This window comes from Delphinapterus leucas, chromosome 7, assembly GCF_059928025.1.
Source record: "Delphinapterus leucas isolate spDelLeu-1000000601 "Yukka" chromosome 7, BTC_Dleu_Yukka2, whole genome shotgun sequence".
Classification (NCBI taxonomy): Eukaryota; Metazoa; Chordata; class Mammalia; order Artiodactyla; family Monodontidae; genus Delphinapterus; species Delphinapterus leucas.
Genome location: NC_143135.1, coordinates 37,972,011 through 37,984,836, shown reverse-complemented (window position 1 = coordinate 37,984,836; position 12,826 = coordinate 37,972,011). Strand labels below are relative to the sequence as shown.

The 12,826-nt window shown below is 44.8% G+C and overlaps 1 protein-coding gene across 4 annotated transcripts in view; it reads right to left on the bottom strand.

The window, feature by feature from the left end:
* SERGEF (secretion regulating guanine nucleotide exchange factor) overlaps positions 1-12,826 on the bottom strand; it is a 226,381-nt gene that overhangs the window by 85,291 nt on the left and 128,264 nt on the right. For all 4 annotated transcript variants that reach the window (XM_089915079.1, XM_022555699.3, XM_089915081.1 and 1 more), the window contains one exon: positions 7,115-7,151. In XM_089915079.1, coding sequence (XP_089771205.1) covers positions 7,115-7,151 — 37 coding nt within the window. The remainder of the gene's footprint in view (positions 1-7,114; positions 7,152-12,826) is intronic.

The window sequence follows — 12,826 nt, the reverse complement described above, 5'->3', positions numbered from 1 at the left end:
GAAACAAGAAAAATCTCAAATAAACTATCTAACCTTATACCTAAAGGAACTAGAGAAAGAAGAACAAACAAAACCCAAAGTTAGCAGAAGGAAAGAAATCATAAAGATCAGAGCAAAAATAAATGAAATAGAAAAAAAGAAAACAATAGAAAAGATCAATAAAACTAAAAGCTGGTTCTTTGAGGAGATTAAAAAAAATTGATAAACCATTAGCCAGACTCATCAAGAAAAAGAGGGAGGGCTTCCTTGGTGGCGCAGTGGTTGAGAGTCCGCCTGCCAATGCAGGAGACACGGGTTCGTGCCCCGGTCCGGGAGGATCCCACATGCTGTGGAGCGGCTGGGCCCGTGAGCCATGGCCGCTGAGCCAGTGCGTCTGGAGCCTGTGCTCCGCAACAGGAGAGGCCACAGCAGTGAGAGGCCTGCGTACCGCAAAAAAAAAATAATAATAAAAAATAAAATAAAATAAAATTAAGAATATCTATTTATCAAAAGATATCATTAAAAGAGCAAAAGAGTAAGCAACTGCCTAGGAGATGTTCACAATACATATAATCCAACAAAGAACTTGAATCCATAAGATAAAGGATCTCTACAAATCATTAAGAAAAACAGACAAAACCCACTTTAAAACAGTGGGCAAAGTCTTTGCACTAGACAAAAGAAGCTACCCAAGTGGCCTCTAAGCATATGAAAAGGTGCTCCACATCACTGGTTACCAGAGAAATGCAAGTTAAAATCACAGTAAGACTCCATACTACACACTCAGGAGAATGGCCTAAATCAATAAGATTAAAAATACCTAGCAAGGATATGGTACAATTAGAACTCTCATATGTTGCTGGTAAGAGTAGAAATTGGTACAACTACTTTGTAAAACTGTTGAGCAGAATCTGTTAATGCTATACATATGACCTAGTAACATAGAAATCCTACTCTTAGTTATGTACTCAAGATAAATAAATGTATATGTTCACCAAAAGGCATGTATAAGAATGTTCATAGCAGCTTTATTCACAATCTTCAAACTGGAAACAACTCAAATGCTCTTCAACAGTTAAATGGATAAGTAAGTTGTAGTATATTCATAAGAGGAATATTACTGATCAATAAAAAAGAACTACTGCTACATAGAGAATGGATGATTCTTATGGACACAATGTGTTGAACAAAAAAAGCCACACAAAAGAGTTCACACTGTATGACATCGTTTATATGAAGCTCAAGAACAGGCAAGAACTCATCTCTGGAGACAGAAGTCAAAATAGTGGTTACCTCTGGGGGTGTGGTACTGACTGAGAAGGAGCATGAGGCAGGCTTCTGGGGTGGGTGCTGGAAATGGTCTGTATCTTGTGCTGGGTGGTGGTTTCTTAAGTACATACATACATAAAAACTCATCAGACTGAACCCTTAAGATTTGTGCACTTTTCTCTCTCTCTCTCTCTCTCTCTCTCTCTCTCTCTCTCTCTCTCTCTCTATATATATATATATATATATATATATACTGTACTTCAATTTAAAAAGTAAAATAAACCAAAACCACCCTGAGTAGTTTTTCACCTATTAAATTGGCAAAAATCCAAGTTTCCTAACACACTACTGTTAGGGAGGCTGCAGAAACAGGCATTCTTCTACACTGCTGGTGGGAGTGGAAAATGGTATAATTCCTATGGAAGCCAATTTTTGCAGTATCTTGCAAAATAACAAATACACTTTCTCTTTGATACAGTAATTTTACTTCTAGGAATTTATCCCACAGCTACACTCACCCACATATGAAATAACATATATACAAGGTAATTCACTACATCATTACTTGTAATAAGCAAAAGACAGGAAATCACCTAAATGTCCATCAACAGGGCACTGATTAAATAAATCACAGAATATAGGTACACTGGAACACTATGTAGCTGTAATAACGAACTAGAAAGGCTTTTATACTGATATGGAAAGATCTCCCAGATCAATTATTAAAAGAAAAAAAATCAGACACTAAAAAGCATGTAAAGTATACTACAATTTACGTAAAAAGGGGGATAAAAATATATCTTAGTATTCACTTATATTTGCAAAAAGAAACTAGAAAGATACAGAAGAAACTAATAATAGGCATTAGCTGCACATGTGGTAGGGTTTTGGCACTCTGGATAGATGGGAGATAAAGCTGGAGGGAAATTTTTCATTTTAAACCTTTTTGTGCTTTTTAAGGTTTAAATAATGTACGTGTATTACTCAAAAATTAAATAAGTAAAAAATTTTTTAAAGAGAAGGGACAACGGAAGGGGGAAGAAGAATCCTAAAAGGGGTGGGAATCTCAGAAGGTAGAGAGGGAAGTGTGATGACAACACAATGTCATCAATGTCTCGATTTTATCTGGTTATTATGCCGAGAACTGCTTAATCTGAACCAGATTACATATAATCTACATATACAGAAGAACTTGCCAACATGAAGGGGAGCTAAATATTGAAATGAAGAGATGAAATAATCTTATCTGGTGGCCTTAAAAACAGGCCAGACAGGCAGAAGACCACAGGCTCTGGAGATAGAGGCCTGGGTTGAAGATCTGACACACAGATTCCTCTTGATCAGATGACCTGGCGGGGCAAACTGCTCAGCCTAAGCTTCGGCTTCCCCCATCTAGAAAATGGGGTTAACAACAGTGCATCAATGTGGTATGAGGATTAAATGGGACAATATAAGTAAAGCATTTACGCTCTGCCCATCCTACTGTGCATAGGACTGTACAAGTCTGTCCTTGCCTCTAAGCTCTCTACAAGGCCCTGGGTTTGGAGGTATTGCCTCTCAGGGCTAAAGCCAGTGTCAAAATGAGTTAGTTCTCGCTATTAAATCCTCACATGACCCCACTTGATGGGTATCAGGCCATGCAAGGTCAGTTGTTCCACCACACATATTACAAAGGTACAAAGGTTCAACAATTGGAAGCCATCAGTGAAATGAAAAACATTAAAAATAAAAGATCCTTGCATAGATTATAGCTCCAATTTGGTAAAAGAGATGCTTTTGCTTGGAGGAGGACGCTCTACACTTTGCTGCCAAATATCTAACCCTTTAACAATGCCTGTCTGGCAAGCGTGAGTGCTCCAGGAAAAGGCCACCAATAAAATCCCTTCCAAGGGTCTGCGTGGAGCGGAAGAAAGGAAATGTGCTGAGCTCTTTTTTCTCTGCAGGAAGGGAAGGCTGAACAACCGAAAATCAGGAGAGAAGGCAAACAAATCGCCCATTCAAGCCAAAATAAGCTGCTCCTGGGGGGAAGCAAAACAGCTGGAGCCAATTCAACCAGGCATGGAAGTGAGGGCCCCGAAGACAGAGCTGGGCCTGGGGAGCCTGCCCCTGGCAGGCAGGGATCTTCCGAGCAAGTGGTGGCCACATGTCCTCATCTCACCTCTGCTGACCGCCTATGCCCACAAATGGGAGCCAGCCAGCTTCGTCATATATGGAGGGAAATCCTGGGTGAAAAGGAAGGAAGCAACCAAGCAAATGACCTCATGAACCTGCCAAGTTCACCTGCTGAGCACCTATTCTGTAGCAGGCACTGCGCAGGCAACCGACATACCTATGCCATTTGGAAAAACAACTTTTAGGGGTGGGTATTGTGATGTTGGTTTTACAGATGAGGAATCAGGCTCACTGAGGAAGAGTGACCTGGCAGCAAACACAGAACAGGTCAAGAGAAACTTCATTGGAAAACTAAGAAAAGAAGCAAACCAAATTGCAAAAGAATGGGGGAAAAAGAAACCTGGAAGCAATGAAGTATCAAAGTCGAATTCTTTTGATTTCCTAAGAAGCCTGAAATGTGGCTGCTGCGGGGCTTCCCTCAGGCTGGAACATGCAGGTCCCGAGTCCCTGCCTGGAACAGCGTATAGCAGAATCCTGACCTGGAGCAAATCTGGGCTGGCACTGTTTCCAGGGCTGCTGGGATTTCCAGATCCCCCAGATCGAGGTACCCAGGCTCCAGTTTACAAATCCGTTCTGCAGCTATGCTGAGGTCCTGCCCTGGACCCTGACATTCTAGGTGGGGAAGACACTTCTCTCCAGCTTCTGAGACTCCCACCCTGAGCCTCAGCCTTCTTACAGTCATCTTACAATTACTTCCTTAAATTATATTCTTAACATATAGCAACGACACCAACACCAGCTAACATTCACCGAGCCTACTTTTGTGTCAGGCACTGTTAGCACTTTCTATAACAACCCTATGAGGTCAATAATATGATCTTCCAGATGAGGCAATCAAGACAGAGAGGTTAAGCCATTTATACAGGGTTACATGGCTCATAAGCGGAGGAGCCAGGATTTGAATCCAGGTGATATGATCCCAGTGCCTGTGCTCTTCTTAACCACTCCGCATCCTGCAGCCCCAAGGATATGACAGAGTTGAAGGAGCATTCTTAGAAGTCAGGCACACAGCTCTACCATTTACTGGTACTTATCCCTGGGCAACTTGTTTAACCTCTGAGTCTCAGTTTTCTTCCTTATGAAGTGGGTACAACAAAAACACCTCGTGGAGTTGTGTCCGTTCTTAGACAGAGTAGGTCCTGAATTATATCCTTTCACCCATCTCTTTCCCCTCCTTTCCAGTTTGATCTGTCTGCTGTGCATTCATTAGATATTAAGGCCACCTCTACTTTTGAGCAAAGTTTGGCTTCTCTATATTCTGTTCTAGTCTATTCTACAACCATTTTGTGCCTGTCACGTGGGTGACCCAGCACCAGGCACTGAGGGCCTGCATCTCGGGGATGAGACTGAAGGCAGGGAAATCCACCTAAAGTAGGCAAGGGCAGGAGGGGGGAGCAGGGAGCTGGCTGTGAGAGCCAGGCTTTCAGCTGGTAGGAACTCTCCTCCTCCAGCTTGTCCCCCTCTTGCTGGCCTCTTGTCAGGGCTAACAGGAGGCTTCTCATCGCTTCCTGCTATACAACTTGCACCCTGCAGGGCACCCACTGAGGGCCCCCTTCCCCAGGTGTCAGGGAGCCTCTGATCCCGGCTCACATGCAGGCAGGTGGACATGTCCAGAGTCTCGTGACTGGGCCCACCTTTCCTGACTCTGGAACCATTCATTCAGCAGATTGTGAGCCAGGCCCCAGGCATTGGGGACAAAACAGAAAATAAGAGGTCTGCCCTCGAGGAGTTCATCAGCATGCCATGCCCTGCTCTCCCACCGCCTCTGCTGCCTTCCTCACTTGGGTAGTAACGCTAGACACACCTTTCCAGAATGTTATCATTTCTCTCTCCCAACCAAGAATTACTTCACTGGAACAGTTACACTAACAAGTGATTCTCCCTTCTCCCCACCCAGACCAAGAGAAATGAAAAAGGAATGGAATTATGAATTAATTTCTTACACATCCCCTATATAGTAAAAGGTGTTTCACACACGTTATCTCCTCTAATCCTCACAACAATCCTGCAAGGTGGAATTATCCCCATTACATAGATAAGGGGAAAACATGGAAGCTCACACAGAGATGGAGCTGGTTTAAACCAAGGCCGTCTGCCTGCAGAGTCTATGCTCTTTCTCCAGCCCTAGGCTGTCTATCGGCTCAGCCTGCCACCCTGCTGGCTCTGGCCTCCTCCTTCAACTGGATTTTGTTTTTTCATGTATTTAGATTCCCTGCAATCTTATTGTTTGTGCCAACCTCTCTCCTAGTCCAGTGACAGCAGCAGCAACATCCTAGGCACCGCCTCTGATTCTTTGATTAGCTTGTCTTAATTACACCCAGGCTGGAGTAGTTCCGGGATAACATATCTGGTGTTGCAAAGCATGCAGGTTTGCTGTTACATTTTCTCACTCCCTCTCTGACTCCAGCGCTTTTTACTCCCCACCCCCTCTGCTGGCTGTCAGCCTATACCTCCTCTACTGTCCTTGGTTCCGCCTCCTTGCACATCACATTCGGGCCTACAAAGTAGTGCTTCAAACTGCTGCCAACCCAGGCAGCTGAGCGAGCCAGTCTAGCTTAATTCAGAAAACAGTGCTTGAGTCTCCGCTGAGGGCCAGGCACTGGCTCACTGCTCTGGGTGCTGCATATAAGCAGGAAACAAAAGGAAAACACAGGGGCCTCGCCCCTCAGAAGCTGAGAGAGGCTGGGAGAGGGAAGTACACAGGACAGACATCACCTACTCAAGGCAGATAGCGATGGGGCTGCAACAGAGTCCTGAAATGTCAGGGCTGGAGAGAACCTTGGTTTCCTGTTTTCACCCCTCCCTATCACAGATGGGAGACCTAAAGCCCCGAGGCGGGCAATTACTTGAACTAATGATTATCAGAAAATAGCAACGAACACTTCTAAAACCCTTACCAGGAGCTAAGTGCTCTTCTAAGCGCTTTACATGTATCAACTCCTTTAACCCTCACAACAACTGCAACAACCCTATGAGGAAGATGCCACTGCCCTCCCCATTTTAAAAGTGAGAAAAATGAGGCATGGAGGGCTAATCACCTTGTCTGTGTGGGGCCCGACTACCTGAGTTCATACAGCTAGTAAGCAGAAGCCTGCACTGGACTCAAGTAGTCGGGCCCTACACTGTCTCTTTATTGTACCGACTGAGTCTACGTGTGGAAGTAATGAGAAGGCTTCTTGAAGGAACTGAGCACAGGCCTGATTATAAAAACAGTGAACCTTGGTTATTCAGAGTCAATAAGAGGAAGCCTCAATTTATCAGAGGCTTGGGAGTTCCAGAGTGACATGAAACACATGGCAGCGAGGGCAGTGAGCAGAACCCACCATCTCCAAAGAAAGAGCCAAGCAAGAGGAAAGAACTCGGTGCAAAGGATTTATTCAAAAACCAGGAGCAGCCCAATCCTCTTCCCCTTTTATGTCTGGCTTTTTACACAGGATGCCCCCAGCCTGTAAGATCTTTAATATTCCCAAATGCCACTTCCTGAGGCAGGGAGGCCAGCTCAGGCACCTTTTTGAATAGAAATTTTTAGAAAAAGGGCTTCTGGCAAAGCCTTGATCAACAAAGGCTTCCATTTCCCAGACTCTTCCCCAACATACACAGACGCATGCACCCTGGCCTTTGGTTAACCAAGAGTCCTCCAATTCTGCGCATGAGTTTCAGAATAAACACAGTTATCAGTATACTAATTACTTACCAATCACTGCCAGATTATGCTCTGAGCCACAGGAGACCTGTAAAGAGAAAGAAAATAAGTTACACTAAACAAAAAATATATTTCAGCCATTATATTTTATGATCAGTTATATTTTAATGATAATAACATCTATTTTTTGGCAAATTTTAGGAAGTAGAAAGGGGCATCATGTACAAAAGACTATAGTTACGATACACTCATGACTACATAAAAAGAAAAAGTGAAAAAACAAAAAACCGTTGAATGGAAATACACCAAGGTGTTAAAGTATTTGTTTTTAGGCAGAGACCATGAGCGATTTTTTTTAATCCTTTCTTCTTTCTACGTTTTCGTATTTTTCAAACTTTCTATAATGAACGTGTGTTACTATAAAAATGGAAATATAAGGGAATACAAATGACAGTTTTGGAAAACTGAGCTAAAAATCCATCACTCTCATCTGGACTGATAAAATGAGCAAAGAATTCAGTGGAAACAGACTTGCCTGAGGAAAAATTCTTGACTTTTCCTCATCTGCTCACTCTCCCTTTCACCTTCCAGCCACACAAACCACCAGCAGTTCTCTGAACACAACATGTTCTCCCAACACCTCCAGGCCTTTGCACATGCTGTTTCTCTGCCAGGAATGCCCTCTCCTCAACTGCCTACCTAAAAAACTTCTACTCATTCTTTAAAATTTCAAAGCATCCAGAGACTCTCTTGCTGTTGCTTCTAGGCAGACTCAAGCACTCCTTGCATTATGCAACTTATATGTACCCCCACTGCAGCAATCATCTTGTTGTCTTTTACATTTTTTCCTGTCTCCTCACTAGACTGTGTGTGTCTTGAGAACAATGCTGAGACTTGTTCCCCTCTGTATTACACAGATGGACTGTACAAAACCTGGGGCTCAGTTAACACCTGCTAAATGAGAGAATGAATGAAAGAACAAAGTACATAAAGAACAAATACCTAATACATAAAAGACAATCATTTGGGGTTCTGAATCCTGTGTCTGCACCCAGTGCCTTTCAATCTCCGCATGTCCCAAATGCTACCAGAAGGAAGTGACTGGGAATATAAGAGTATAAATGGCTCCTCAGGTACTAATTAAAAGGAAATCGAGACTCTGGAGAAGCATCCTGTGACCTTTATCAGGATGCTCACTTTAGCTCCTGGCAAGAAAAAGGCTTCAGGTACATATGGAATGTCAATTGGAAGAGTCCTGGAGGTCACCTAGTCCAATCTTTAACACTACAAGGTGCCAGAGGAAGTGTGTGTCAAAATGAAGACTAGGGGGCTTCCCTGGTGGCGCAGTGGTTGAGAGTCCGCCTGCCGATGCAGGGGACATGGGTTCGTGCCCCGGTCCGGGAAGATCCCACATGCCGCAGAGCGGCTGGGCCCGTGAGCCATGGCCGCTGAGCCTGCGCGTCCGGAGCCTGTGCTCCGCAATGGGAGAGGCCACAACAGTGAGAGGCCCGCGTACCGCAAAAAACAAAAAACAGAAAACAAAAAAAAAACTAAGACTAGGGTCTGTCTGATTCCCTGATTCTCACACAAGTTCCTTTCTTGGTGCTATAGCTTCTCACTCTTTCCCAGTGAAAAACCACTTGGAAGTGATATTCAAAGGTAATTAGCACAGGCCCCCAACAGTCAAGGTAACAGGCTCAAAAGGCATTTGAGCATTGGAGGCAAAATAACCACTGGTAGGTGAGAAGGGGCAGCAAGGCTTCTGAGGCTTTTTTCTTTGTAAAAGTTATGCGTCCAGGATCTCAGCTTCCACAGGGAAGACGGTTACCCACATATAGGTGGATTCCCTGACACTGTCTGGCAAAGAAGTACCTGTATATTTTTACACCAGTAAATAATTCCAGGGTGACTAGTCTCTGTGCTCCTTTGAGGCAGGCTCTGTATCTATCTGAGGGGTCCCCCCCAGGCCTCACCCAGGCCATACACACAGCATAAGTTCATCATATGCTTCCTGGTTATACTGAGGCTGGTTCCCTAGGTTGTGTCATAGGAAGCTGCTTAGATTGAAGAACTGGGAAAAAACTCAGATGTCTAACAACAGGAGAATTCTATGTAAATTATGGTAGAGCCATCTGATGACTTGGAAATTATGCAGCCTTGGAAAATGATGTTTACAATAAAGGAAGATACTCGTGATAGCCTATGAACTGGAAAACCACATAAAAACTGTATATGTAATATGATCTCAAATCTATAATAAAATATGAATAAAAGATTGGAAGGAGTTATTCCAAAAAGTTAATAGTGATAGCCTCTGGGCTAAGCATAAAGGAGGCATTATGAGTATGGTTTTCCCTTTGACTTTTTTAATGGTCTCTAAATTTTACACACTATTTTTATAATCAGAAAAATTATCTATTAAAAATAAGAAAAATAAACATAATGCAGTTCCCACCATAGAGGGGAAAAAAACCCTTCCTGGCTATAAAATAAATATGCTGTAAAATCTGATATACTCTGAAGTAGTGGGGAAAAAAGATTTGAAGGAAACAAATTATAAGGGTAGCTGTGTCATGGTGGTGAGATTATAAGATTTTTTTCTTCTATTTTCTATTTTTCAAACATTCTTTAACTGGTGGTAGCAGCAGGATGGCTGGTAGTGGTGGTGGGAACAATAAGAGCAGGAATTAAAGCCACCATATTGAGGACTCATATGTGCCAGGTGTCATGCCAAGGCTCTTTATAAACACTATCTCATCTTCCTCATCACGATCATCTTCTCAGGTAGGTTTGACTTTGCTCATTTTAGAGAGAAGAGAACTGAGGTTCATATACATTACATAACTTTCCTAGCTTGCTAAGTGGCACAGCCATAGAACTAAAACCCAGGTTTGCCTATCTCCAAGCTCATGTTCTGTACTGCTAGGTCACGCTACCTTTGTGTTTTAAAAAATAAAGTTATTTCATTTTACAAAATGTAGGCAGAAAGGACCTGCCTCTGACTGCCCGGGCTCACCCTGAGGCTGTGGGCTGCAGAGCTGACCAGCCTTGAAGACCAGGGGCTTCCAGAAACAAGCCACTGACAAATGCCAGCGTCAGGCAGGAGACGCTGCTGTGAATTAATGAGCGAGACAGTGATAAATGGATTTTGTCAAGGCAATGTTGCACTTGAAGCTCAAAGCTCCCCGCTGTTTCTTGCTGTCTGTGCACTGGCACAGAGGTCAGGAGACTGAACACCACAGGCCACAAAATCCCAGCACTACACTCCTTCAACAAGATTGTATCAATGACCATTTGCTTCACATTGCTTCTGTCAGCATCTACTCACTGCCCAGCTTTCTAGAAGACTCTGTTAACAATGGCAGTATGCCCATGAGAAAGGGATTCAGATCCAGGAAGCCAGGTGAATCCTAGGTCCTCTGCTTTCGGGTTCTGAGAACTTTGGCAAGGTATTTAACCTCTGGAGCTTCAGCGTTCTCAGGCATAAAAAGTAGAAAACAGTATTTTCCCATCTGCCTTACAGAATTGCTAGAGGACAAATGAGACAACCCATCCCCTCACAGCCATGGGTCTCACCTTCCTTACATACAACTCTGCACATGCCATGCCCCTATAGAAAACCCTCCACAGGATCCCAGCATTGGAAGGGCAAAGTCTAAAGTACACAGTATGGCTCACAAGGCCCTCAAGTGTAGGCCCCTGTTTACCTCTCTGGCCTCACTTCTTCCCCCTGCTACTCATGAGCTCTCAACCCCAAAGAACATATTCCCTTTTTTCTATTCACACTACATTTTCTGTAAGAATATCATGTGATTTCAGGCTTTTATGCATGCTAGTCTCCTTGATGTGACTTCCCTTTCTCCCACTGTCCATCTAGCAAAATCCTCTAAGATTGCTTAGGTCACCTCCTGGCACAGCGCCACGCATCATGGCCCTTAGCACACGTGAGATGTCTGCTTATGAACTGTGTGTGTTAAGCACCTCTGTCTCTCAGAGATCCAGCAGGGTGCCTGCCCAGTAACATCCCTGTCACACAGCCCAAGTACAGGGCATGAAGGGGCCCAAAGACGCTGGCCCAGAGAAGTTAGATGGTCCCAAAACAAGTGTGAGTCGTGGTGTGGAGACTCCAGGCAAATGGAGACAGGCACCGAGATGCACAGTGAGGGCTCCAAGGGCACTAAAAAAATAGAGTGTAGAGATGATGGGGTATCAAAAGCACAGGATTGTTCCAGGAATCCTAGGACAGCAAAGCACAGTGGGCCACCAACAGAGGTCAGTCCTAGGTGACAGAGTCCCACAGTAGAGAAAGTGGGTTCCGGCTTGCTGGATGGGGCCTTCAAGATACAGGGGGCACACCTCCCCAAGGGTGAGGGATGGGGGACAGAGGAGCCTGTGGAAAGTTGTCCTGTCTCAGTGCTGCTCAAGTACTAGAGGGGTCTGCTCTGTTCAGGCAACTGAGCCTGAGGAGGCAGAGCTGCAAAAAACAACTTCCAAAGCCCCAACTGCCACAGGGACTAGATCTCCCAGCACCCCTCCTGCCAAGCTAGACTCCATCAGCTCTTGTGAAGGGAGCCGGAACTCCCCTTGGGGCTGGAACCCACTAAATACAGTTAGACAGGGATGAACTGGAGTAAGAATTGACTGGTAGTAGATGCCCAGTAAATATATGCTGAATACATTAATGGGTTAAATGAATGAATAACTAAATGAATAAGCAAAAAGTAGATTAATGTAAAAATATTTGCCAAATGTTGAATGCGAGCACTTCAGTTTCCACCGGTACACTTGTACCATTTCTAAAAACAGCTGACAGGCCCTTATTGAGAGCTTATGGCCAGGTACCTGGCTAACTGCTTTGCTTGTATTATTTCATTTAAACTTATACTAAATCTAAGATTTCTTTGTTACAACTGCTTTACAAATGAGGCAATTGGGGTTCAGAGAGGTAAGGTAACTTACCAGTGTGTTACAGCTGGCGGAGGTGCAGAATTCTGTGACGATTCTCGTTCAAACTTTGTCCTGTTAACTGTCTAAACCCTTCCTATTCCCATTCAGCATGGAAATACACCGCCACCCAGTTCTTACATCTGGCAACCCTGTGCCAATTATCAAGGGATCTTATGCTGGGAGAGCCCCAGGTTTACTAGGCTCAAACATCTTCCTGGGGCTAGGAGTACCCACCTCTGGATCTATCAAGGGCTGTTCCAGGGCTTTTTCTTGGGAGAAATGGCTGTAAAACGGCAACAAACATTTGTCCTGTGCCTTCGCTGTGGAAGCTATCACCTCTCGGGGAACTCCACCAGGTTGTTCAACTCTACACACTTTGAACGGGGAAATCAGAGTGGGGCGGGGTGCGACCATGACTCAGGGGAAGAAGCACTGAGATTCCAAGGAGAGGAACCACGCAGAAGCCAGGACCCGAGACTCGTCCCCATCACCAACCAGGGACCATCCTCAGCTTCATCCCAGCGCCGGGGCGGCAGCTCAGGAACCCCCCATGGCGCGCAGCAGCCTGAGGGGCCTACTGATTGGTTCCGCCTCACGCCAATGGGCCTGGGCGCCGGCCGATGCTATGGCAACGACGCGCACGTGTGGAGGCACGTGACGGCGGGGTGGGGCGTCCATTCCGTGGGGGACTCTGCTGGGGAAGTCTTCGGCTGCTCCGCTCAGGCTCCCACCCTCACGGCTAGTCTTTGGCAGGCGCCGCCCAGCCCGGGGGCAAAAAGCAGGCTGGGAAGAAGCTTCAGAACGGCAGCGTCTCAT